This window comes from Anopheles darlingi, chromosome 2 (assembly GCF_943734745.1).
Source record: "Anopheles darlingi chromosome 2, idAnoDarlMG_H_01, whole genome shotgun sequence".
NCBI lineage: Eukaryota > Metazoa > Arthropoda > Insecta > Diptera > Culicidae > Anopheles > Anopheles darlingi.
This window is the reverse complement of record NC_064874.1, coordinates 9,019,272-9,042,547: the sequence shown is the minus strand read 5'-3', so window position 1 is coordinate 9,042,547 and position 23,276 is coordinate 9,019,272. Positions and strand designations below refer to the sequence as shown.

General features: G+C 50.8%; 6 protein-coding genes across 6 annotated transcripts in view; 3 read left to right on the top strand and 3 right to left on the bottom strand.

The window, feature by feature from the left end:
• LOC125952468 (uncharacterized) overlaps positions 1–6,025 on the top strand; it is a 36,422-nt gene extending 30,397 nt beyond the window's left edge. Inside the window, exons 5-7 of the mRNA XM_049681935.1 lie at positions 2,084–2,557; positions 2,635–2,783; positions 3,783–6,025. Of these exons, the coding sequence (XP_049537892.1) occupies positions 2,084–2,557; positions 2,635–2,783; positions 3,783–5,623 (2,464 nt within the window). The 3' untranslated portion in view covers positions 5,624–6,025. The remainder of the gene's footprint in view (positions 1–2,083; positions 2,558–2,634; positions 2,784–3,782) is intronic.
• A 225-nt stretch (positions 6,026–6,250) lies between these two features.
• LOC125951774 (uncharacterized) lies at positions 6,251–7,666 on the bottom strand. The gene is made up of 2 exons (XM_049680802.1): positions 7,118–7,666; positions 6,251–7,045 (listed from the first exon to the last, which is right to left on the bottom strand). The coding sequence occupies exons 1-2, from the start codon at positions 7,580–7,582 to the stop codon at positions 6,293–6,295; spliced, it is 1,218 nt and encodes a 405-aa protein (XP_049536759.1). The 5' UTR covers positions 7,583–7,666; the 3' UTR covers positions 6,251–6,292.
• A 3,290-nt stretch (positions 7,667–10,956) lies between these two features.
• LOC125951249 (uncharacterized) lies at positions 10,957–11,853 on the bottom strand. Its single transcript, XM_049679947.1, has 2 exons — positions 11,481–11,853; positions 10,957–11,407 (listed from the first exon to the last, which is right to left on the bottom strand). Exons 1-2 carry the CDS (start codon positions 11,619–11,621, stop codon positions 10,979–10,981), a joined length of 570 nt encoding a protein of 189 aa, XP_049535904.1. The 5' UTR covers positions 11,622–11,853; the 3' UTR covers positions 10,957–10,978.
• Positions 11,854–12,035: 182 nt separating this feature from the next.
• LOC125950946 (odorant receptor 13a-like) lies at positions 12,036–13,442 on the bottom strand. Its single transcript, XM_049679351.1, has 5 exons — positions 13,103–13,442; positions 12,718–12,975; positions 12,547–12,646; positions 12,223–12,483; positions 12,036–12,150 (listed from the first exon to the last, which is right to left on the bottom strand). Exons 1-5 carry the CDS (start codon positions 13,183–13,185, stop codon positions 12,094–12,096), a joined length of 759 nt encoding a protein of 252 aa, XP_049535308.1. The 5' UTR covers positions 13,186–13,442; the 3' UTR covers positions 12,036–12,093.
• A 2,016-nt stretch (positions 13,443–15,458) lies between these two features.
• LOC125951175 (tryptophan 2,3-dioxygenase) lies at positions 15,459–18,740 on the top strand. Its single transcript, XM_049679822.1, has 7 exons — positions 15,459–15,633; positions 15,902–16,059; positions 16,139–16,272; positions 17,229–17,588; positions 17,669–17,918; positions 17,989–18,082; positions 18,154–18,740. The coding sequence occupies exons 1-7, from the start codon at positions 15,605–15,607 to the stop codon at positions 18,308–18,310; spliced, it is 1,182 nt and encodes a 393-aa protein (XP_049535779.1). The 5' UTR covers positions 15,459–15,604; the 3' UTR covers positions 18,311–18,740.
• An 819-nt stretch (positions 18,741–19,559) lies between these two features.
• On the top strand, positions 19,560–21,519 carry LOC125951172 (cathepsin O-like). The gene is made up of 3 exons (XM_049679819.1): positions 19,560–20,219; positions 20,326–20,712; positions 20,789–21,519. Exons 1-3 carry the CDS (start codon positions 19,696–19,698, stop codon positions 21,093–21,095), a joined length of 1,218 nt encoding a protein of 405 aa, XP_049535776.1. The 5' UTR covers positions 19,560–19,695; the 3' UTR covers positions 21,096–21,519.
• Positions 21,520–23,276: the final 1,757 nt, after the last annotated feature.

The window sequence follows — 23,276 nt, the reverse complement described above, 5'->3', positions numbered from 1 at the left end:
CGAGCAACATACATATGGGACATACCGTCTGGCATCTGCTGCCTGGAACTGGTCGCATACAATTATGCCCTTTCTTTCGCTCTCTTGCACCACACACACACACGCACGTATGCTTTTTATGTTTTTAAGGAATGTGCGTAGCCTGCCGGGCTGGGGGGCGGGGGAGGGTCTAGCCATATATGACAAACGCCTTACGAAAGCAGCGACGACGATCGAAACCTCAGAAATCAGATCGTCCACATTCCTGGCGTTCTCAGTTCGATCAGATCTCGACGCGACGCGAGATGTGGGTTGACGGTGACTTTATGGCGCTTTTGCTTTTGTTTTTTTGTTTGTTTCGCTTCTTGTCCTCGCGCCTCTCTTCACCTTCACCGTTGCACATTGCATAACAACGCGCGAGCCCTCCGCCGCGCGAAACAACCATTCCGTGATCTCCATCTCCAGTGTTTGAAGAGCGAAACAAGCATTCGAGCGAGCTCGAGTTCGAGTTGAAGCGATTAACGGGCAACGTGCGCTTTGAAGGTTATACCCTCCACCTTCTCCTCCTTCTCCTCCTCCTCGTTGGCTCTTGGCTGACTTGGTGGTCATTGACGGCAAACGAGCATAACGGTCTCTGATCCGATCCGATCCGATCCGATCGTGCGATCGCAGCAGCATTGGCACACGCTACGCATAAAATGAAAAGTGGACACTACACCCCATTGGGCACACACACACACACACACTTACTGGCAGCAGCGGACGTACGTTTCACTTTCCGTTTTGGCCGCCAGCGGTTTTAATCAGCAACCACGAGCCAACGCCTATATCAGCGCCAAGTGCGCCGCATATGCTGGCTTCGATCGCCATTTCCGTCGCGTCGCCACCACCATGGTCGCCATGCACCTGGCCCGCCTCCGGATATCGCCAAGCTAAGCCACAAAGTGCATATTTGGGTCAGCGGTGCTGCGAGCGGTCAGCGACCACTCTACGATCACTACCACCATCATGCGGTCACTCTGCGGTCGGTTGATACCAAGCCCACTTCGGGGTGAGATCGAGATCCCACCTGTTAGAGCTGGTTGTGCCAGTGTTAGCGTTAGTGCACAAATGCGAACCGGGGCCAATGAATAGATCCGGCTTGATTGGACTCGTTCATCACATTCCATCATCATCGTCATCATCATCATGCTACGATTCGATTCGATTCTCGAGCTCTGCGCGTCCTATAGCTACTGCTAGGCCTTTAACGGAGGTAACGTTGACCATCGGAATCCAATCGGTTGTAGAGCTGCAACATCACTCGTGGAACCGTCTGCAAGGAGACCAACTGCCAGCCAGCTCTAATGAAGGTATTCCAGTAGCTGCTCCGGCAACAGATCGCGCGAGTTATGGCCGGCTGATCGAAGATAACGTTATCTTGTTGTGTCCATCCTCCATCCCATCTGATCCGAACCAACATCAACGAATGCTGATGTCTACGAGTTCCAAGTCACTCCGGGATCGCGATCGCGAGTTATGCGATCGCCACCATGCAGAATTGAGCTGCTGCTGCTGCTGCGTCACCTCTTTAAAGTGATCTTTTAGAGCCACCAGGGCGGAGGAGCAAAGCAAGCGAACGAAGCGGGCCCTAAGAAGGAAATATTAATCATTCCCTTCCTCACAGGCACCTCACTCCGCCATACCGCCATCTGCTCCGGGCTGGAAGAGAATGTCCAACGCACGAACGCCGGTAGAGAGTCCGCCGCCAATAATAGGCCGCCTCCCGGCTGCCAAATATTTACGCACCACACACCACCACCGCCATCGCCACTACTACGTCGATCTTCCTCCTCGCCAGGGTCTGAGGGACTTTCACATTTCCTTTTCAATCTCCTCTCGAAATTCCCCCCCAGTGGGGCACATACAACACTTGGACGATCGCGTGCGTCGGTCAAGTGGTCAAACCGAATTGCCCCGAGCCTGCCAAAAAAAAAAAGAGATGGAGTTTCTCCCTTCTGCCTTTTCATTGATCTGCTACGCAGTCCTTCTTCGGCCGAATGATTAATATTGTTTAACCCCTCGGTTTCTCTCTCTCCTTTCTTTCTCGCTCTCCATCTTTCAGTCTCGGGCTAGCAGCGCAGCTAGCCGGAGGTCCGTGCGGTCCGGCCACACATCCATCGACGACCGGCCATCCCGGCTCGGCCATCGGCACACCGTCGCCACTGGACGGTGGAGGACGGGGTAACAACAACAGCAACCACAGAATGGGACGACGGTACGAGTCACCGCGCCGTACCGGTACCGGCGCCTACCATCATCATCAGCAGCAGCATCATCATCCGGGCGATTCCCACTCCCAGCACGGTAGCAGCGATACCGGGACGAGCACACGGGAATCCGAGTGCTCCGAGGAACATTCGCCGACCAGTCCCGCCGTTTCGCCGCTCATCAGCCAATCCAAGCTGTACGATTCGTTGGCGGCCGAGCTGCGCGAGAAGCTGAGCGGCGGAGTGCCGCTGCTGCTGCCGACCAAGGAGTACGGCGGTAGTACCGATAAGAGCAGCCCAACGTTGGCCACCGAGGCCGCCAATCGACGGTAAGGGCCTCGCGGTGCGATTGCGAAGAGTGTTGGCCAATGGTTTAATGTTCCCTCGTTTTCCGTTCCGTCCGCAGGATCCGCAATGGTGGCGTTTGTCTAACCGGTGGCACCAACACACCATCGACCGGGCACAACAAACATGGCGTCTCATCGCGCGGTTCCTCCGGCATTGGTTCCGATTTGGCGCCCAGCCCAGAACGTCATGATCCGCAGAGTTCGAGTGGTAAGTGTGGAGTGGAGCCGCCGACGTCGTCCGGGGTCATTGGCTGTTCCGTCGTTTGTGTGTGTGTTTGAGCGTCTATTAGATAATTACATGGTACCGGTCCATGGTAGACACGTGAACCGGCCGAACAGGGGAACCGATAGTCAGCAGAACAGCGATGAGCGAACGCGCGCTCAGCTTTCGCACGGCCCCCGAGGGGCCGTTAATTAATTAGAAAGGCAAAAACGATCCGCGCACGCACATGCGCTGGTATGGTAAAGGCAGATTAACCTTTGGGGCCGTTGGTCCGTTGATCGTACGGAGTCGCGAGTGCGAGTGAAACCTGCGTTGCTGCGTGTCGCGCGTGAACTTTCACTTGCCCGGGCGCTCGGGATCAATCTCTGTTTGCTTTCCCGTAAATGGAAAACGCAGCAACAGCAGGCTAATCGGCTGAGGTGTTTTGAATAATGTACCGGACGATTACTACCGGTTTTTGTTTTTACGGCCGGTAGATCTGCTCCCGTGTGTCATCTGCCTCTGGTTAAGCGGCTGGCGGCGGCTCTGGCCTAGGGCGTCCGGTCGTTGTCCACAGGTGCCTATCACTTTCTAATGAAGGCAAGGCTGCACTGTTAGGCTGTTGCTGATCTGCATACTGATTGTCTTATCGGTGGTGGAATCTCCTGTCCTGTTTGCGAACTACTAGTCCGTTGGGGATCATTCACGGGGCTGGAGTGTTGTGGTTGTTGGCATCTTGGTTCTTCAAGTTTATGTATCTGAAGGGCAAGTCTAGAACCTTCAACACGCCCTTTTACCCTTGAATATGATGAAGCATTGATACGAAGTATTTGTTTTTATACTGCCATAGAATCCAAGTATAGAAAATCCAAGTGTTCGCTTTATGGTCTTCTCCGAGTTGAATATTCGTGTTGCCAATTGTCGCACCCCGCGGAAACGTCTGTTATATCCTGGAATAAGAGAAATCATTAATACTAACACTTCCACTTGTACTTCTCCTTTCAGAAGACGAATGGGTAAACGACCAAGAAACGGCAATGCACGGATCGTCACACAATCTGGTCGGAAGTCGGCCGACTACCCGGGACAGCCGTGGTGGCTACCGGGATGAGATACCGGGACCAGTAACACGCATGAGCCAGTACCGCGATCCAGGTCCACCGACGGCCTACCTCTATCCGAATGTGCGCGACGAGGCACCGATCCAGGCGGCCCGTAACCGTCACCACCATCAGCGTTCGTCGAGCCGCGAGGAGAACCGGAGCCTGCAGGGTTCGGTCAACTCGCACGAGGAAGAGGTAAAACCGATCATCACCAACCACACGCCACGCTTCCGGAACCCATTCAAATCGACCGAAGAGACGTACGTAGTGGAGGAGCGTCGCAGCAAGAAGATGCTGGGAGGAGGGCACGGTCAAGAGGGCAAGAAGTATCACGACGAGCGGATGATCGACCAGCAGCCCGCCGTTGGACGTGGTCGAGGTGGTCGCGGTAGCTATCCACCGGAGGATCGAATTGAGGAACCGGCACCACCAACCGCCGGTGGTGGACGGTACTTCGAGGACGAGTATGAGCGTGAGCGTGCGAACGCGTACCGGGAGAATCTGACCGATCGGCAGAAGTACCGCGAGATCGTGACCGATGGTAGCGGTAAGGGATACCGCAAGGAGTACGATCGGCGCGGTCCAGCGATGGGTTACGGAGAGCCACAGCATCATCGGGGCGAGTATCATCGAGAGTATTCACCGGAGCGTACTGTCCCCGTTGCTACCGCGGCACCTGGCATGCAGTCCGCCGGTCGTAGAAAAGACGTAGCTCCCGCGCAGCACGAACGACAGGATTTCAAGATCGAACGTGAGGCGTACCAGCAGCGTGGGCATGGACCAGCGCCAACTAACGCCGTAAGATCCTCCCGTGAGTCGTCGGGCTATAAAGTTGACCGTACCGGTGCAGGTGCTGGCCATCAACGGTACTCGAGAAGCGAAGATCAGCATGATGGCTCTCATGCGATGTACCGGGATGGGCGACATGGTGGGGATCGTGGCCATGACTCACCCCGTACTGGTTACAAGATGGCGGACAAGTACGAGGAACGCTGGCGACAGGAAGCGATGGCTGCTGGGGTACAGGATCGTTATGTCGATCCCGAACCGGTCACAGCGACCGCCCACCGGCCGCGGCCATATCATCGTGAGGAGCAGTCGAAACACACGCCCGCACCGGTGGCCGTAGAATCGTGGAAGGGTGGCGCTGAGGTACCGCGAAAGAAGTCGGTCGAGATACGGACGAGCTCACCGGAATCGACGATGCATCGCATATCGCCCAAGGATCGTTTCCAGACGGCCAAGGAAAAGTTCCAGCAGATGGAACGCGAACGGCATGAGCAGGAGCGGCTCGAACAGGAGCGGCTCGAGCGGGAACGGCTGCTGCACAGCAAGCGGACGGTCGAGGTGCACGCTTCGGCCGTTCCAGCCCGCCGTGGTTCACTCGAACCGACGGCCGTTAGCTCGCACGATAGCAACGGTTGGAGCTCGCCGGATGAAGAGGAGGAGGAGGAAGAGGAGGACGAGGAGGAAGATTTGCCACATACGCGGGGAGGCCGTGGCTCCAATGGTGGCAGTAGCGATCGACGGGGACCGGTCAGCTACCGTGAACTGTCACCGGCTGAACGGTATCCGGGGTTGGATCGTGAACCACCACCACCGGGCCGTGGCGGCCGTATGATGCCGGCCAAGAGCCTCAGCAACCTGGTCAAGGGCTATCGACACAGCTATGCCGAGCCTCGGCCACCGCCCGTTTCGCGTAGCAGTGGCCGCGTTGGACTGGCCGCCGTTAATCCTTATTGATGGGCGGAAAGGAGCAGAATCCCCTAGGAGCGGATTGCTGGTCCTGACGAACAACGAAATACTCTAAATTCCGGAAACAAGACCGGAGCAGGACGACGACGACAACAACGATGATGATGATGATGATGATGATGATGACGAGAGGGTGGTGGCGCAGTGCACTAGCAGCAGTGAGTTTGGAGCGTAGAGATTGTTTTCTGTTTTTCCTTTTTTGTTTTCAATGTGCCTTATAGTGTTTATGGTTTCGAAACGTACTTCATAGTTACTTGTATGTATACTTACTTAGCCGAACCCACGGCACACAAGGCGTGGACGATTGTACATTTCAGCATTACTGCTAATACTACTGCTACAACTACTGGAAACGATTCTTTAGCAATAAACCATTATTATATCCCCGGAGCGGTGGCCAGTGACCGGTTGGCAGGTTTGAGAACCAAGCATCCGAACAGAGAGTTTCACTTTGCTTCAGGAACACTGTTTTCAGAAATACGTTCTTCAGAGGCGGCATCAGAGTAGACCGAAAGAAACGAAGCAGGGATCGAAGCTACAGTGCAGAACCCATAGTAGCCATTGAAGCAAACAAATAGTTACAGCTCTGTACGAAATCAGATTCAATCGGTTCGGTTTATTATCCAGAAGATGTACGGACATCCTGCTGTGCACCAGTCATTGCTTTTGCGGAAGCTGATCCACATCCATCCACCGGTGCGTTAATCGATTTAGATAATAGTTTTCAAGGCACAGATAAACCATTACGATCATACTGAAGAGCAGCAGTACGCCGAACACTGCCGCAAGTGTCATCCAAAACCACTCGTTCGACTGCTGGAGGTCCTCATCGTCCGGACGTCCACTTACTGCCACCGAAAGCGTGGTACTAGAGATTGCCGCACTAGTAGTAGTAGCAGTAGTAGTGGTATTTGTCTGTGGTTTATCCGAAGATACTAGCGTTGCTGATGTGGTTGAAAGGGTGGAATCCGATGTCAAGTCATCTCTGGGACCGTTGGTAGTCGTTGTCGTTATCGAAGTGGTTGGTTCCGTTGTACTGGTGCTGGTAGATGTGCTAGTTGAGCTGGTCGTTGAGCTCGTCGTTGAGCTCGTCGTTGGTTCCGGTGATGTTGGCATAATTGCGGTGCTAGTCGTTGTTTCCGACGCAGTAGAAGCGGTTATCTCTTCGGTGCTTGATGTGATTGTAACCGGAACTGTTGTTTCCTCTGTCGTGCTCGTTGTGACGCTGCTTGTCGTTGACGGCGTGCTCGAAGCTGTTGTTGCTGCTGCTGTTGTCGTGGTGACGATCGCAGTTGACGTAGTAAACTCATCCACTACCTCACACTCGTTCGTTGCTATGCCATAGTTGAAAATCGTCAGATACTCGATCGCCAAGTCGCTGCCTGCGTTGATGTTAGCCTCGATTTGAATCTGTCACCGGCACATGGCGTTGTGGTTAGCTAGTTAACAAGGGCGCTACTCAACTAATCGTATCTAACTTACCTTCGCCTTGGGGATGGTTTTGTTGAGTTTTTCCCGAAAGAAACCCCATCCGTCGGTCGATAGGGCAGTATTCCATTTTTCAACCATCGTCGGTTGGCCCGCATCATCCAGCCGTTCGGTATCTAGCACTCGTACCTCGAGCGCTGCTCCACTGTCGATAATCAGATTGTAGGCCATCCGTAGCTCCGTCTCTTCGTTGAGCGAGTAACTGTTGACCGTTTCCCCGCACGATAATCCCTGCCAGCGGTAGGACAGGAAATGTTCAGCTTCCGGCCGGTATGGTTCGAAGTGCTCCGAAGCATCGTACCGCTTCGCGATGAACTCCTGCACATATTCACACTTCGTCAGCGAATTTAGCTGCGCTTGATCAAAGTCCAGTCTCGTGCACGAGGATTCACTTTCGGCAGATTGCACACCGTATGCTAGCAACAGCAACCAGCGCCAAGAAGTAGTAACCCACCGCATTCCGTTGGATACCGTAAGGCAGATTTTAACACGCGAATGGAATCAGCTAGTCAGCGCTTGCGCCTAGCGTCCGAGTGGCTTGAGCCTAGCTGACCGTATGTCATGTCCATCAAAATGTCTCGACGCAGGCAGACCCCGCCGTTCCTGGCGTTAAAGTCCAATCAGTTATCGCAAAGCTGCTCTGTGTCAAAGCAGCACTCGATGTTAATGGTTTTGATTGATAGTTTTACCGTTTATTGGGCGGCGGCGACGTCTCGACAATGGGACAAATAACTATATAGATTGGCCTATTGGTTTGATGCCGAGACGGAGTCATATATTTCCAGCGAACCTACTACACATAGGACGCCATTGCTGTAGACTTTAATCCCGTTTTGGAGTATTCTCGGCTCTTTGGCGAAGATAGCTGCGGTGTGGAATGTTCGAAAGCCGGTACTGATAATGTTGTGAAAACCTCTTGGCCACAGCGCGCACCTACCGCAGCAGATGCAGATTGCAGTCTCGTGCCTTGGAATCTCGCAGCGAAGAGTTACGTTAATACGAGTTTGAGGTCCTCTCACCGCTTGTCCGTATGCAGGAAGACTTGTTTACCGAGGTTGGGATGAGGTATGACGTTAACAATTTATTGTCCACAATTATGGCACTTGAGGAGCGAGGCTCAAATCGAGTGGCTTCGAGTTGAACGCCAAGTATCCATGTCATGACACGGCGTTATGGCTCTTGAATGATTTGTGCCACCCTTACCCTTGGGCTGAATTCGCTGGGCAGCGTCTTTCTTCGAACCTTCCTTCAGATCCGATGACACCACTACATCAGTCTTTGGATTAGCTTCCCTTTACAGCTTCAGCTTCCTTGCCGCGGAATGTTATATTGGGGGGAAGCTTATGGTATGATCCAACACCTGAACACTCGTGAGGTGAGAGATACATAAGACAGGAAAAAGCGTTCCGGCCCTCGGTTGCTGCTCGTTATCGCTTCGTCATCGATAAGAGTCGATGGGTACGTTGATAAGTGGAAACCAGAACTGTTCTACTGGTGTATGCGAAGTCGAGTGTAGACGAGTTTCTACTCAGTCTTCATGCTGACGACCTCGCGTTGTAAGGTGACTACTCTTCGGTGAGTAAACCCGAATCAAAGCGACTCTCGCTTTCTCTCTCGTGTGTGCTTTCGATGCGATGTGATAGTGTAACCGTGCTTGGCACGGGGTCGAACCAAATCACAGCCCGACTGCTTATCGTGTTTTATCACCCCAAATCAGGGCGCGCTGCAAACCGTACCGCGGCATTAGCCGTTAATCCCCCGCCCAAGGGCTGTGTGTATCAGAGATCCGCGCCAGCAAACGCTATGCCCAGCAAAGGTATATCACCTTCGGCGCTCCAGACATTGCTGACCGTTCCACGAGTCCGTTTGGCTGAACTGTGTGTTTGATCGTTTGCGCTTTTAGTCTGGGAACAGAATGGTATCGAATCCGGTTGTGACGTGTCTGTTTTGTGCCCTAGTGCTACCATTATCGCTAGTGAATGGATATATCCTCGTCCCTGCGAGTCAGCAGCAGCAGCAGCAGCAGCAGCAGAGACAAAGTGATGCAGCCGTGCCCGAACCATTCGTCGGTACGGGTACGACCAACGAGACGGCCTGGATGGTGACGGCCATCATCTTCATCGTGCTGTTTGTGCTGTCCGTGATCGTGTGCATCTATCTGTGGTATCTGCGGAACGCGAAATCCAAGGAACTGAAACATCTTCACCAGATACGCTCCGGGGGCAACAAGGGCAACCAGAATGTGTGGTACGGTGGTGGCGGCAATGGTGGATCGCACATGTAGTCAAAGGCGAGGACTCTCCGTGGGTGTGTGTTTGTATTTGTGTGTATATGGCTCGATATATGATGATTAAGCGCTGGTGTGAGGTTATCTTATCGTAGGTGGCACGCCAGTCCCGAGGTGACGAAATTCTTTGCCAATGACTTAGCTGATGATTGATACAGTTCCTCCGTTGGTGGTGTTAACGATCCGCGACACAGACCGTGGATGGGCTCGACAGCTGCTGTGGGAATGTGAGCAAGTAACGTGTGTACGAAACTGTGTGTTAGACAATAGTGTAGCTACGTAAATTAATGCTAGAACCTTTGCCGTCTAGCTGGTGGAGCAAATAAATGGACCGCCTATTGCCATAGATTATCCTTTTTATTATTCGGCCTTTAATACACATACCAGTATATCTGTTGTTCATCATCATCATCATCATCATCGTCATCAGTTAATAATAGTATTATTGCTGGTGGTTAACACTCCTTCCTGCTTCCAATGCGGACTCCCCTTCTGCTTGTCCGCCTGCCTGCCAATAATACCGCGTGTCCACTGGTAAACCATTCCGATACTATATACTACTAGCCAACATCGAACACGAACACCACGTAAAACCGAAAGCGTATAAGTGTGTTTGTTTTTTGTTAAATTGTCCGGAACGGAACGGGTTTTGCTCCTGGTTCCTTTGGAAGCATCAATTCCCCCACCATACCTCTCTGCCAACACCAACCGGTTGCTTTGCACTGTAGCACAGACAGCAACAGATCAGCATGTGCCCTGTCGTGTATGAGTGTGTGTTTGTGTATATATGTGTGTGATTTGGTGTTAGCATAACTCGCATAAGTAACTAAATACATCGAACTGTAAACTACGCAATCAATATATCACAATCGGTGAATTCACAAGACGCATCGACGCTTGGCGATCGAACCAATCGATTCGATCGCGGTGTATGCAATGGGAGTATGGGGAGCGCATCTCTGCGGGAGCGGGGTAGTGATGGTGGTGGGTTCTTCTCTTCTCCTCACTCACTACCAGAAAGACGGGGTGATTGTTCTTTTCTCGTTGTTTGAACTACACTTTTTTCCCAACATTTTGGAAGACCGATCATCCAATGGCATCGAAAAGCTGGAACAAAAGAAAAACTGACTGACCACTAGCATACGAGTGAGTGAGGCAGCATGATGGTGCGCATGGTGCGTTATGTGGCGGTACGATAGGCAACCCGGAAACCAGGTTGTAGCTTAATGGTTAGACATTTTGATTTGATTTGAAGCCCTAGTGACTTCAGCGAAAGAAAAAAAAAACTGCTGCTGCGATGCGTTGCGAGTTCCGGTGCACTAACCACCAGTCCGGCGTTGTAAACGAATCGAAAGACATCGTGAAGGAGGAGACTACTAGATGGCTAAACGCATGCTGTGTATACACTCGCGAGTCCCCTCGTAAGCGTACTCGTACGAACCTTATCCCCTAATGTTCGGCATAATGTTGCTTGCTTTTGGTGTGTAATGTAACTGTCACTCGCTCGAGGTGCTCGATGTGCTGTTTCGTTGTCGCATGACGCAGAACCCCCTGTGCCGGGTGTTTCTTTACTTGGCGATTTTGTTCATCTGATTTGTCTGGTGCTTCATCGAGTAGGTAGCGTTGTCCGCCTTGTACAGCAGCGAATCGAGCTTGTCGAGCTGCGATGTCATCTTCTGGCCAATGTCCTTGGCGGCCGACTTGGCCACCGACACATCGGAAGCCGTATTGAGGTCCTTCATCGTGTCGAGCGTATCGAGCGCATCGTTTATGGACTTTCCCTCGTCGGCGCCGGCATTCGCAGAGCCAGAGGCCTCCCCTCCACTGGCCGCTGGATCGTGGCTCGGTGTCGAGGGCCGTAGCTTCAGCAGACTCGTCAGGCTACCGCAGGCCACCTTGAACTTGTTGATTTTCTGCTGCGTGGCCGTCAGGATGCTGTTCAGCTCGTCCATCTTACCGGACGTACCCTGCACGGATTCATCCTGTAGGTCGACCTCCTGCAGCGAGAAGGCAAACGAATTTAGCCACTGGTCGAGGTGTGTGTGTTTGTGTGTGTGCGGCGGTACTTACTTTTAGCTGCTCGGTGAGATGTTCCTCCTCTTCCACCTCTTGCTTCAGTTTCTGCTGCTCCTCGAACTGTTCCCGGCTAGGTCGTGCCAAACCGAGCAGCTCCGCCCGCATACACTCATACTCGTAGGTGCCCTCGGCCATAGTTAATCAATGCTAGGTACCGCCGGGAGTGGGGGAGGGCTAGTGCTACTGGCTATAGTGAGTACTGCTAATAGTACTCTACTCAACACTACCTTTTTGGGGTGCTGCTCGTTGGCTAGTTCACTAAGGTGCGCTCACTACAAGCTACGGAATCAACAGAAAGGCCACACGGGGTGGTGGGCGCTACGGCGTTTAACCTTCCCGCAAAAGGTACTTGGGGCTCTAATGTCAATGTCGTATTGATTTCGATGCCGAAACAGCGCGACGCCTTTCCGCGACGGATGGCATTTCCCTGCAACGCCGTTCTGCGCATGTCCTGCGGACGTTCGTGCGAACCGTCATCATCCGTTTTTTTGAAAAACGTCAGTTAACTGATGCCTTGCATTTATTTCATCTAACAACACTATACAGGAGTCCTGTTACGGGATATCTTACCATATCCGCCTCTTACCATACAATCCGTGCCACGCTTTTACTGTTGGTTCATGGTCTGAAGCAATGTAAAATAGGAGTAGGATGTACTGATGATCTGAAATAACCGAAAGAAGTGTGGAAAATGCAGAAAGAGCATATAAAACAGTCGACATGCATGATGACTAACTCGCTGAAAACTCTGGAGCGTTATCATGTAGAACTTGGAGGCGGTCACACCGGCCGGTTTCTGTGCTTTGGCCATCAGCGTGATGCACATCTTCTCGTAGGCCGGATCACCCAGGTACCAGGGTATGCTGTAGATGTGGTTCGCCACCAGTTCCGCCTCTTCGGTAATCTTCTGAGCGTACCAACAGAACACGTACAGCTGCAGAATGGCCCCCGGTAGGTAGGTGATCGTTTTAATTGTTTCCTCGTTCCATCCGAAAGCCTGCCGGTTCCAAGAAGTTAGTGCCATAGACCTTTAGTATCCTGTATTGGCATCCGAACTTACCAACGTAAGCTGATACAGCACAACACAAATGACGATGGAGCTGGTCAGAAACTGTACCATCAAGACCAAACTGAACGCATCCTCGAGCTGGTCGATGAATCTGTGGTCCCGCGTTAAGGTGGTTGTCAATTAATGTTAAACAATGTTCAAAACGCGTTCGGTTCCACTTACGCTAGGTAGGTCTTGTGTTTGAGGATGATTGCTTTGAATGTTGCCTTCAGCTCTTGTCCTTTCGCCCCACCGCGTAGCTGCATACCCATCTGGTCGATTTCCATGTTAAGCAGCTTGAACAAGGCCGTAATGTGCATAACCAACGTGGTGAACACAGAATCAAAGCCGGCCAGTGCGAGTGCTAGCACATAAACGGCCACCATGATAAAGATGTACGTTACGCTAAAGGAAGCGTTACCTTCGATGCTGTAAAACATGCTGTTATGTGGGAATGGTAGGCGCATACGAGAGATGAGCTTTCGTGGAGCGCTTTCTGCAGCTCGAATTTATCGAGTACAAGGCTTTTCGAGCAGGTATGTCTTTGAAGTATTGCTACCGTTCTTACCGTTGCAGATAGGGTAGCTGGATGGTGTAGTTGGAGTGCTGGGTGGAGAAACCGTAATAGTAGCACCACTTCCATATCGGCATAAAAGCGTACTCCAAGCAGATGAACACGAAGGCCGACGTGTAGACAATGACAAATACGCGGGCTTTCTTTCGCGTAACAACCAACAGTTCTCGTACTTCCTCCAGATTTGAGGCGGCATCTTAAAAGAATTGAGGAGAAGCAATTCAATTAAACTACCTGCGGTGGGTTCACTGGGAAATAGTCTCTGCGTCACTTGCATTCATCCCAAACTGCTTGCACGTCGTTGATAAGGTTGAGAATTTTCGCCCGCTTTGCGTTGCAAATCACCATCTTCAGGTTGGTCAGGACGATCTCGGTGCAGGGTACGAGCACCGACACGAACTTGTACAGATCCTTCGCATCAAAGATGAGAAAAGCAAACTGCACAGCAGATAATGAGCGGGCGGATAGAGTAGCCCAACAATCCAAATGTGTTCCAACGCCCTACCTGAGGTTCGCACAGAAATACCAATGGTATCATCGTAACGAACCAATATATCGCACTATCTCGCAAGGAATAGCGAATCCTGGGAGTGAAACAATCCAACGTGTAGCCCATCGCTACCAACACATAGCGCACTTCATGCAGCACCAAATGCGACATTTTCACTCCCCTTGCCACGTGCTGAGTACGTGGACTAGAACAAGTGAAGGGAATGTGCTCGGTCGAGCTCCTTTTATAGGAAACGGAAGACAAGAGACATCTTGAATTTCAAGGAGCACGCCATGGTTCACGCTCCCTCGTGTGGTGTGTCTTGAAAATTGAATGAGGTTTGTTTTGAGGATTTAAATTGAAATCTAATCACCACCGAACCGATACCAGCTGACACTGCTGGCTGGCCAACAGGTGCACTGTTTACCCAGCCCCATTTATGCTTTCGATGGCACACTTTGTTTGACTGATTTCCAACGGCCGGGACATTATAGAGTGACATATTTGGATTGGCAATGCATTTAAGCAAAAAAACTGATGATGGATGTCATGTTTATGCAATGATTTATTAACAGTTTTCAAGATATTTTCTCGCTCTTTGGCCATAATTTGTGCTTAAAATGCCAATTTTTTTCAATCTGCTTGTTCTTGTTCTTATTTTATGTATCAACCTACCATTAGAAAATGTTAGGGAATCCCTTACAGCAATAAGTAAGGAGCCAATGTAAAAATATATGTGGGTCACTGAAAAGGATGTTACAACTATTCGCGTAGAGTAAACACCATCACAAATGAACATGGTAACTCTCCCAATCATCTCACAAAATTAAATGTGAATTTAATTAAAATGCAAAAGAAATCAAGAAGATAGATTAAAACGAATGATACTAGTACAATGATGTACCTTACTAGAGTAACTATCTGCACTTATAATTAAAAGAGATTAATGATTTTCAGATCAACATTATTTCGAATAATTTTGCTATTTCTAAAGTTATTTCACAACTTTAATTTTATGTTTCGTTTTATTTATTTTATCTCACACACCTTTTTCTGTGTTCCAAACTAGATGCAACAGTTCTGTACGAATCTAAGGTATGCCACCAGAAATGGTCTGGGACTTTCACTCGCGTAAACCTCTTGCTACGTTTTCCGTTATCACTCGGCAGCAGTATTTCTTTTTCGAGATGACACGCGGCGAGGAATTTATTGTTCTGGTGATTCACAAAAGATAAAATAAAAATCTTTCCTTGGCTAATCCTCTCAACCATGTCATCCTTATCGATCTTTTCCTCCTTTGACCTGACCGCTTAGTGAAGGCCAATGGCCCCAGACTAATTAGAAAACTGATTAGTAGCGTAAAGCAATTTCCTCAATCACCAAATTTCCGTTCTGTCGTACAAAACGAAAAGTTTTGCAAAAAAGAATCATTGCCTACTGCCTACTTGAGCATAGCTCAAGTGTATTCTAAGGAACTGATAAGAAGATACCCCTGCAAACGGCACACGGCATGGTCTGCCTGCCTCAACGTGGTACGGCAGCTGCTATCGATAAGCGTGCCATTACCGATGCATCCGATCACAGAAAAATGAGGTCCTGTACTTGTAAGCGTGTAACTCCAAACCATCTCGAAAGGTTTCGCTCAAGCGGCGCAACCATCGCACTGATATGCTGCAAATGCTCTAATCATCGCCGATCCCATCTGCCAACCGTGACACGTTAGCGATAAGGCAAACTCCCCTCCCAGGATGGTGACGTCAGGACCGGGCTACGCTCGTTGAGCCCGAACCGAGCATACCACGAAGCTCTGTGAGGATTTCTGTTCGCGTGACAAAACACGAAGCCGTGCGGCCATTTCGTTTCGAGCAACCGGACTGTGCAGATCGCTCTCTACGTCCCTATTTGCGCCGATCATTCAATCAAGTTCGGTCGAACAATTGTTGGATCTACTTTTGCTTTCGAGAATCTCCATTTTCTAGTATCCTTCGAAGTCCTGCGTATCCACCATGAGCTGCCCAGTGAGAAGCGGATTTGTGTAAGTGATCGAAGTGGATTTACGTCGCGCGTTCCGTGCCACGGACGAAGGCAGATGTGCTTAGATCCTATTCCTGCCGCCGATCGCTCGTTTCCGAGGCGAGAGCAATAAAAATTGATTTTGCGATAGGAATTTGACGCTAGAGGAGGCCTTTGCCTGTGTCGCAGCAATGTGCACTTCGATAACGATCACGCGATTAGCCGAGAGTTGAGTGTAACGTTTATGGTTTTGTCCTTGGTGTCCACGGTCGCGGATGTTTTCTTCGCAGGGATTCGGTGCAAGGTGGGCATCATCTCGGTTCGGAGGCTGGCATGCTGTACGGCGAGTACCTGATGCTGGACAAGGTGCTGAGCGCCCAGCGGATGCTGTCGGTCGAGGGCAAGAAACCGGTGCACGACGAGCATCTCTTCATCGTCACCCATCAAGGTAAGGTGGCGGGAAACAGCCGGAAACAGTGTCGTCAGTTCCTAATCGTAACCTTTTCTTCGTTGCCTCGTTGGTACAGCTTACGAGCTGTGGTTTAAGCAGATCATCTTCGAGCTCGATTCGATCCGCGTACTGTTCAGCACCGAGCACATCGAGGAGTCACGCACGCTGGAAATCTTGAAGCGCCTGAACCGTATCGTCATGATCCTGAAGGTATGTACCCCGTGCCAATTGACCACCTCTCGCTCTAGCATCGTTTTGAAGCTTAATTGATTCCTACGTCAGTGGCCTAGGGTAGGGCTGGTAGGAGTTCTAACCCAGGAACTAACCACGTACTACGGTCCCGAAAGCCCGATATCCGTTGGAACCGGTCCAACGTCAAAGGTGCAAACTGTGGTCGATAGTCCGGTGTGTGTGTGTGTGTGTGTGTGTGCGCGCGTTTGTTGTTGGTATGGTGCGCGCGGGAACGGCACTTGTGCGATTTCCCCGGGTACGCCAGGAACTCGAATTCGAAACATTATGCTGGCCAGTGGTTGCGCGCGACGAAACATAAGATCCCTAAGGGCTCCTCCTGCGCTAGCCCAGCTGGCGTCGGTGTGACGTCGTCTGGCGCTTCGTCTACGCTTGCTCGTGCCAATGTGCCAAGCCAAGGAAACTAATTCCAACGATTTTTTTTTGCTCGTCATTTTTTTTCGGAGGAAGCGTGTGCGATTGATAGTGTTGCGAGTAAGGCAACGAGGAAGTTGCCATTGGTTGGTTGGTATGCGGAGTTAATTTTTCATCGACGAGCAACCGGCGGCCGGCGATAGCCAGTTGAAAGAAGCCTTGTCAATGTACCGCTGTGCGTGCGATCTTGAGCTCTTTCCCTCTCTACGCTTGTCTCTCTCTCTCTCTCTCACACACACACACTCCGTTGAGCACTGGCACCTCTTCGAATAATGCGCAAAGAGGCGGTGAGTTTGTGGTCTTTGTGCTTTGGATCGCATGCTTTAACTGAACTAATGAGACAGATTAGAGGAACCAGTCCAGTTCATTGCTTTACAAGAGCCTGAATCCAGCTCCCATGGAATGACCATGAAATTCAGGGAACGGAACAGGACTCTTGATGATGACATTATAGGCACCGTCTTTCTCTCTGTCTCTCTTTCTCTCTCTCCCTGAAACATTAGCTCCTGGTGGATCAGGTTCCCATCCTCGAGACGATGACACCGCTCGATTTTATGGACTTCCGTGACTACCTGTCACCGGCATCCGGCTTCCAGAGCCTGCAATTCCGGCTGCTCGAGAACAAGCTGGGCGTTAAGTCAGAGCATCGCGTCAAGTACAACCAAAAGTACACGGAAGTGTTTGCGAGCGATCCGTCGGCGATCGATCGTATAGCCGTGACGGAGGAGGAACCTTCGTTGGCCGATCTGGTGCAGAAGTGGCTCGAACGTACGCCCGGTCTCGAGGAGGATGGTTTCAACTTCTGGGGCAAATTCCAGGAGAGCGTCGAGAAGCTGCTCAGCGATCAGGAAGCGAGTGCCATGGTAACTGAACGGTTGGCGATTATTTTGAGACATTCTACGGTTTCTTTGATCGAAATTTGGGTTTTTGGTCTGTTGTGCAGAAAGAGGAACACGAGCATGTGCGCGAGTACCGGCTGATGGATATTGGGAAGCGGCGCGAGGTGTACAAGTCCATCTTCGATGCGGAGGTCCACGATGCGCTGGTGGCTCGTGGTGAGCGTCGGTTCACGCATAAAGCACTGCAGGGTGCCATCATGATTACGTTCTATCGCGATGAGCCACGCTTCAGTCAACCGCACCAGCTGCTGATGCTGCTGATGGACATCGATTCACTGATTACCAAGTGGCGCTGTAAGTGGCGCAATGACGTCTACGGACTCTTGAGCGGATCCTTTTCTGATTCATCTGTTCCATCGTTTAGATAACCACGTGATTATGGTGCAGCGTATGATCGGTTCGCAGCAGCTCGGTACCGGTGGATCCTCCGGCTATCAGTATCTTCGCTCGACGCTCAGGTGAGTTCAGTGTCCTTATGCGTGTAATAGAAATCGATTGTGCGCTTACTAATCCGCCATCAATCCTTCAGCGACCGGTACAAGGTGTTCCTGGATCTGTTCAATCTCTCCACCTTCCTGATACCGCGCAACACGATCCCGCCGCTGACGAACGAGATGCAGAAGGCTCTTAACATGGCCTGGGGTTCACCGGCGCATACGGCAACCCGCAACGGCACTCTGCACTAGGCCTTCTGCGCCATTCCCCACTCAACAATGCGTTCCGAGTATTGTAGACCTGTAGAGGCTGACGTGGTTTTTGCTTACCTCCAGCGAAGAGATAGCATTCCCAGGGTAGTGACACCCAAAAACACACAAACAAACACACGTTTCGCATGATATAGTGCGGCACAATCCGAATAAAGAGCGAGACATAAATTAAAACCCTTCCTCCTATCGCATCTTGATTATCGCATGTGCGCGTGTTGCAATCGCAGTAAATCTTGGGCCAAACCGGGAGTTGATCCTCTCTCTGGCGTATGGTCGCATGGTGAGTTGAATGTGCACGTTTGGTTTGTTGACCCCTAAATGTTAGGCTCCAAAGGTGACGTGGGTGGGCGAATGGACGAAAAAAACAATGAAAAACCTACCTGTAAAATGTAAAATGAAGATCGCGCTATAATGTTCTTAACAAAGTGAGCCTTCGATTGTTTCAATCCAGAAGCGAGTGATTTTTTAATGTGCCTATGTCTACTACGATTAGAAGTTGCGCTTCGCTTCGTTGCCGTTTATAACGCCGTATTGAATTATACTCTTAAGTTGTATTCCGATTCCTTAAGTATTCCGATCCAATTAGTGATTAATGGAGTCATTGGCAGCATCTATTGTAATCTACAAGTTCACCCTGGTACCTTTTAATAAGTATTTCGTGGACCGTTCTGAGCCTTTTTTGCGTTGCACTGCTTTTCTTGGAAGCACGATGTCGCATCGTATTAGGTCTAGAATTTCACAACTGAACTCAAGATTTCAACCGAAGAGGATTTTTTTTCGCCCTTCCCGCCAGACAATCGTGATGCGCCGAGAGCCGGTTTGAATTCCAAATCCACTTGGGCGGCAACATATGCGGCGACATATGGCCAGCCCGGCAATCAAAGAATTTAATGTTTTTTTATTCTCATCACTTGCACTAGACGGACGCGATTAGATTGTTTTACTGTCTTGTCCCTCGCGCCCTGGTGTTAACCGGAGCGAATCAAAAACCGCTTCCGAACCACAGACAACATCACGGTTCACGGTGGGTCGGTCCCGGGCGACCGTCTATCTCGGCGCTGGCTATTATTACGCTAGAACGAACGAAATGTGATGCTTTCGAGTCAGAATTGTATTGTGTGCAACGTACTTTGCGCTCAGACATGGATTGATAAGCAATCGTTTGCCCGAAGTTCGTGTTCGGCTGATCGCGCGCGCGCGCGCCCGCCTCAAACCCAACCCAGCCGTGGCAGTCGTATCACCGTTGGCGTTGTTGGCCGTCAACAGAACAGAGCCTGAAAGGCCACGCGAGTGAAACGGAGCGTAAGGGCTCGTGTGATTCGTTTGTTTGAAAATCGAGTGCCCAGTCCCGTCCGGTGAGCAAGATGACCGAAGTGATCGAGATGCTGATGATCATCCTGATCGTGACGCTCTGCTTCCTAATGATCCCGTTCAACACGAAACCGAGCCCGGTGCTGGAGGCAAGGAAGAAGTTCGACATCTTCGTGCGGCTCTACGATAAGCCGTATCGGTACGATGTGCGCGAGTACGATTACCGGTTCCAGATATTCCGCACCTCGCTGAACCGGATACGGCAGCTGAATGATCGGCGTTCGGCGACCGGTAACGAGGCCGACGGTGCCATCTACGGCGTCACGCAGTACGCCGATCTGACCGATCGTGAGTTTATCGCCCAGCATCTGGCCGATCTGCTGGCGGCGGAAGAGATGGCCGTACCGCGGTTACATCAGAAGTACGCGATCGAATCGCGCAGTGCGGAGATGAAGAACGACATCATCTTTTCCCGGGCGCGCCGTGACCTGCCACTGAAGGAGCAACAGCAGCAGCAGCAACAGCAGCAACAGCAGCAGCAACTTCTTCCCCCCAACCTACCACCCACCGTTGACTGGTGAGTATCTGGCGCGCGGGGACGCACACATACCGTTTACTTATTTACCGTTTTTTTTTATTTGTTTACTATTAATTCGCCCGTTTGTATGTGTGCCTGGCGTCAGGCGTGCGAAGGGCATCATCACACCGGTCAAGAGCCAGGGTAGCTGTGGCGCTTGCTGGGCTATCAGCGTCGTCGACACGATCGCTGCACTGGCTGCGATCAAGCGCAACGAACAGCAACCATTGACGACGCCAGTGACGGATCTCTGCCACGAACAGGTCGTCCATTGTGCCGGCAATGGTAACAATGGCTGCTCCGGTGGTGACACCTGTCTCTTGCTCGAGTGGCTCAAGCAGGAAAGCTTTCCGATCGGTGCGGCCGCCGAATGTCCTTACCGGCGTTTGGCGGACACGGATCAGAACTGTACCTTACCGGGAAGCGTGGTTGCCGGGGCGTGGCAACCGGGGCAGCATCGAGAAACACGCGTCAAGCGGTTCTCCTGCGACCGGTAAGTGGTGCAATCAGAATCAGAATCAGAATCAGATCCTGACGCGTTACTCCATCCACGAACCATCGTGTTCTAGATTCGAGAACCGGGAGCACCTGATGCTGCAACATCTAGCGACCAAGGGACCGCTGGTGGCGGCCGTGAATGCCGTCTCGTGGAAGTACTACCTCGGTGGTGTGATCCAGTATCACTGCGATTCCGGTCCCCAGCTGCTGAACCACGCGGTACAAATCGTGGGCTACGAGCTGAACGCCACCATCCCGTACTACATCGTGAAGAACTCGTGGGGCGTACGGTTCGGTGATGCGGGCTACTTAAAGGTAGCGATCGGGCGCAACCTCTGTGGCATCGCGAATCGAGTTTCCGCCATCGAGCTGTTCTGAGAGGCCGGCGGGGGGATTCCTAGACGACTAGATGGAGTTTACTCAACTGTGACGTTCAACAAAGTCTACTCAGTGAGCGAAACCATAGTGTACTGAAAAGGGGCATGTACCTGCTTCGACTAAAACATACTCACCGCCTTCTTCGATGCTTCGGATGTTTCGTCCCGGATCGGATGTAAGACATGCGAGGCGCGGCCGTTTGTACGTTGTGTTTGTAATTTGGCTTCATTGTTATTTCTTCAATTGTTGTTGTTTCATTCGATTCCCTTTTTTCATGTACACGTCTCTCTGCAACGATTGTGTGTCTATTGTGTTGTGTGTGTGTGTGAGTTGCGTTTCACTAGATAGTCATTGGTTAGCGCGCCAGCACTTCGCTCGCCATCGACGTGTTGTTCGACAATAAAATTCCACATTTTCTTATTAATCTTCGTCCGTCGCTCGATTGGCTGGCTATCTAGTTTCCACTCTCTCCCACCCGCTCGTGTGCTCCTGTCAATACTTCCTATCGATTCCATGTGGTTCATATTTACAGTAAGTAGTCGCGCGTGTGTTTCTCTCCCTCTCCCTCTGCCAGCCGGCCGTGTCCTTCCCCCGAACCGAACATGTACTTGTTGCAATGGCTGCAGCCTGCGCTGCGTTCACCAACGCCGTTACGCTACACGGTAGTTTATCGTACATCTGCGGCCTGAACCGTTCGGCTTTGGTCTAACGACTTACTTTTGATTCTGACAACTTCTTCTTCACTTTTATGTGTTCTTCTGAAGGACCCAAGGAACGGAATGTGAGTCAAAAAGGGGGGCAAGCAATCTATTAGCAAACATTGGTACGCACAAACGATTGCAATCGACAGAGGAGTGGCCTGTGTATGTGTGTGTGAGTGTATGTGTGTATGGGGAATGCGTTTCTACTGTTTAATGTCCGTGAATCAGCCAACACGTCCCAAAAGGGAACCACACTCCGATGTCGAGCCAATTGAATCCGTTTACGACTTAACCATCATCCAGCGGCCGTCGTGATAGACGAGGGTGCAGGCCTATGGCGCTGCTCGGTCGTGCTCGGTCGTGTGTTGTTTTAGTGGCTCTCTACAGTAACGATCAATAATTCTACGCGTATCGAAAAATGATTTGGAATAGAGTTCGAAGGAAGAAACTGACCGAAAGTGGGACCGACAACCCGTCTAGCACGGGTCTAAACATTCAAATGCGAAACGAAAGAAGGAATGATGAAACAGATTGTGGAACAGCACCCCGGCTCTCTTAATTCAAGCCGTACAGCAGGGCCTCAACGGCTGCAACATTCTTATCATAAGTAGCTCATAAGTAACAACTTGATCACGCTATCTACTCAATCGCGCTCGTCCTCGAGAGGGATATGAAAACACCTTGGAAAGAAATGCTACTATGCCTTTGCAATGCTTCGTGTACCTTAACCTTCAAGCCTACGGTCGCGTCTATTACCACCCTCTCCTTTTTCTTGATGACGGAATGAGTTATTAAGTTGAGCGAACCTTCTCTTTTTGCCTTGCTTACCTAATGTAATGTACTTGCAATTGCGATAGGGATTATGACATGGTGAGTGTATATAAATATGTGTTGTATATATATATATAATTCTTTACAACAGGATGCAGGATTTACTATAGCTTTGTCTTACTTAAGGGAATGACGAACGTCCGCCTTGGGGAACTGCAAAGCAGGAAGAGAGAGAGAGAGAGAGAGGAGGAAGTCTGGAGGATGGAGGATGTGGACAATGAGGGAAAGCATTCCACTCCGCACCGCGTTCACTTAGTTATTGTTATAGAATTCCATCGTGTAATGCGTACAGTACGAAGGCGTCGTATTCCCATTTGAAATTGCTACAGTTACAGTGTTTGTGTGTCTTTCAGCTTGTTCACTTCAATGGTGCATTTGCCGGATTCCTACAGACAGCTTCGCGACAGTCCCCCAACATCGTTTTATAAAAGTTGGTCTATGTTGTACCTCGTCCGTACCCGTCCGCAAGCCGGCCCGCTTACGCCCGATGGCTAATGCTAAGGGTAGGTAACAGTGCAACTAACTAAAAGTGTTTGCCTATAATAGTGTTTTGCTTATGTCATTAAACTTGTTCAGTTTGGTTTTAAGTAGTTAAGGCGAATATTTGTTAGTGTTCCTTTTTTTCCCCACAATTCATTTGTTTCTTCCG

Coding starts and splice junctions, on each gene's coding strand:
- LOC125951774 (XM_049680802.1), bottom strand. CDS start 7,582: ATGCGGTGGGTTACTACTTCTTGGCGCTGGTTGCTGTTGCTAGCATAC. Junction 7,046..7,117: donor AAACCATCCCCAAGGCGAAG/GTAAGTTAGATA, acceptor TGCCGGTGACAG/ATTCAAATCGAGGCTAACAT.
- LOC125951249 (XM_049679947.1), bottom strand. CDS start 11,621: ATGGCCGAGGGCACCTACGAGTATGAGTGTATGCGGGCGGAGCTGCTC. Junction 11,408..11,480: donor ATCTCACCGAGCAGCTAAAA/GTAAGTACCGCC, acceptor TTCTCGCTGCAG/GAGGTCGACCTACAGGATGA.
- LOC125950946 (XM_049679351.1), bottom strand. CDS start 13,185: ATGCCGATATGGAAGTGGTGCTACTATTACGGTTTCTCCACCCAGCAC. Junction 12,484..12,546: donor TGCTGTATCAGCTTACGTTG/GTAAGTTCGGAT, acceptor TGGAACCGGCAG/GCTTTCGGATGGAACGAGGA. Junction 12,151..12,222: donor CGCTCCAGAGTTTTCAGCGA/GTTAGTCATCAT, acceptor CGGTTATTTCAG/ATCATCAGTACATCCTACTC.
- LOC125951175 (XM_049679822.1), top strand. CDS start 15,605: ATGAGCTGCCCAGTGAGAAGCGGATTTGT. Junction 15,634..15,901: donor CCAGTGAGAAGCGGATTTGT/GTAAGTGATCGA, acceptor TTTTCTTCGCAG/GGATTCGGTGCAAGGTGGGC. Junction 17,919..17,988: donor ACTGATTACCAAGTGGCGCT/GTAAGTGGCGCA, acceptor TCCATCGTTTAG/ATAACCACGTGATTATGGTG.
- LOC125951172 (XM_049679819.1), top strand. CDS start 19,696: ATGACCGAAGTGATCGAGATGCTGATGATCATCCTGATCGTGACGCTC. Junction 20,220..20,325: donor CTACCACCCACCGTTGACTG/GTGAGTATCTGG, acceptor GCCTGGCGTCAG/GCGTGCGAAGGGCATCATCA. Junction 20,713..20,788: donor AAGCGGTTCTCCTGCGACCG/GTAAGTGGTGCA, acceptor ATCGTGTTCTAG/ATTCGAGAACCGGGAGCACC.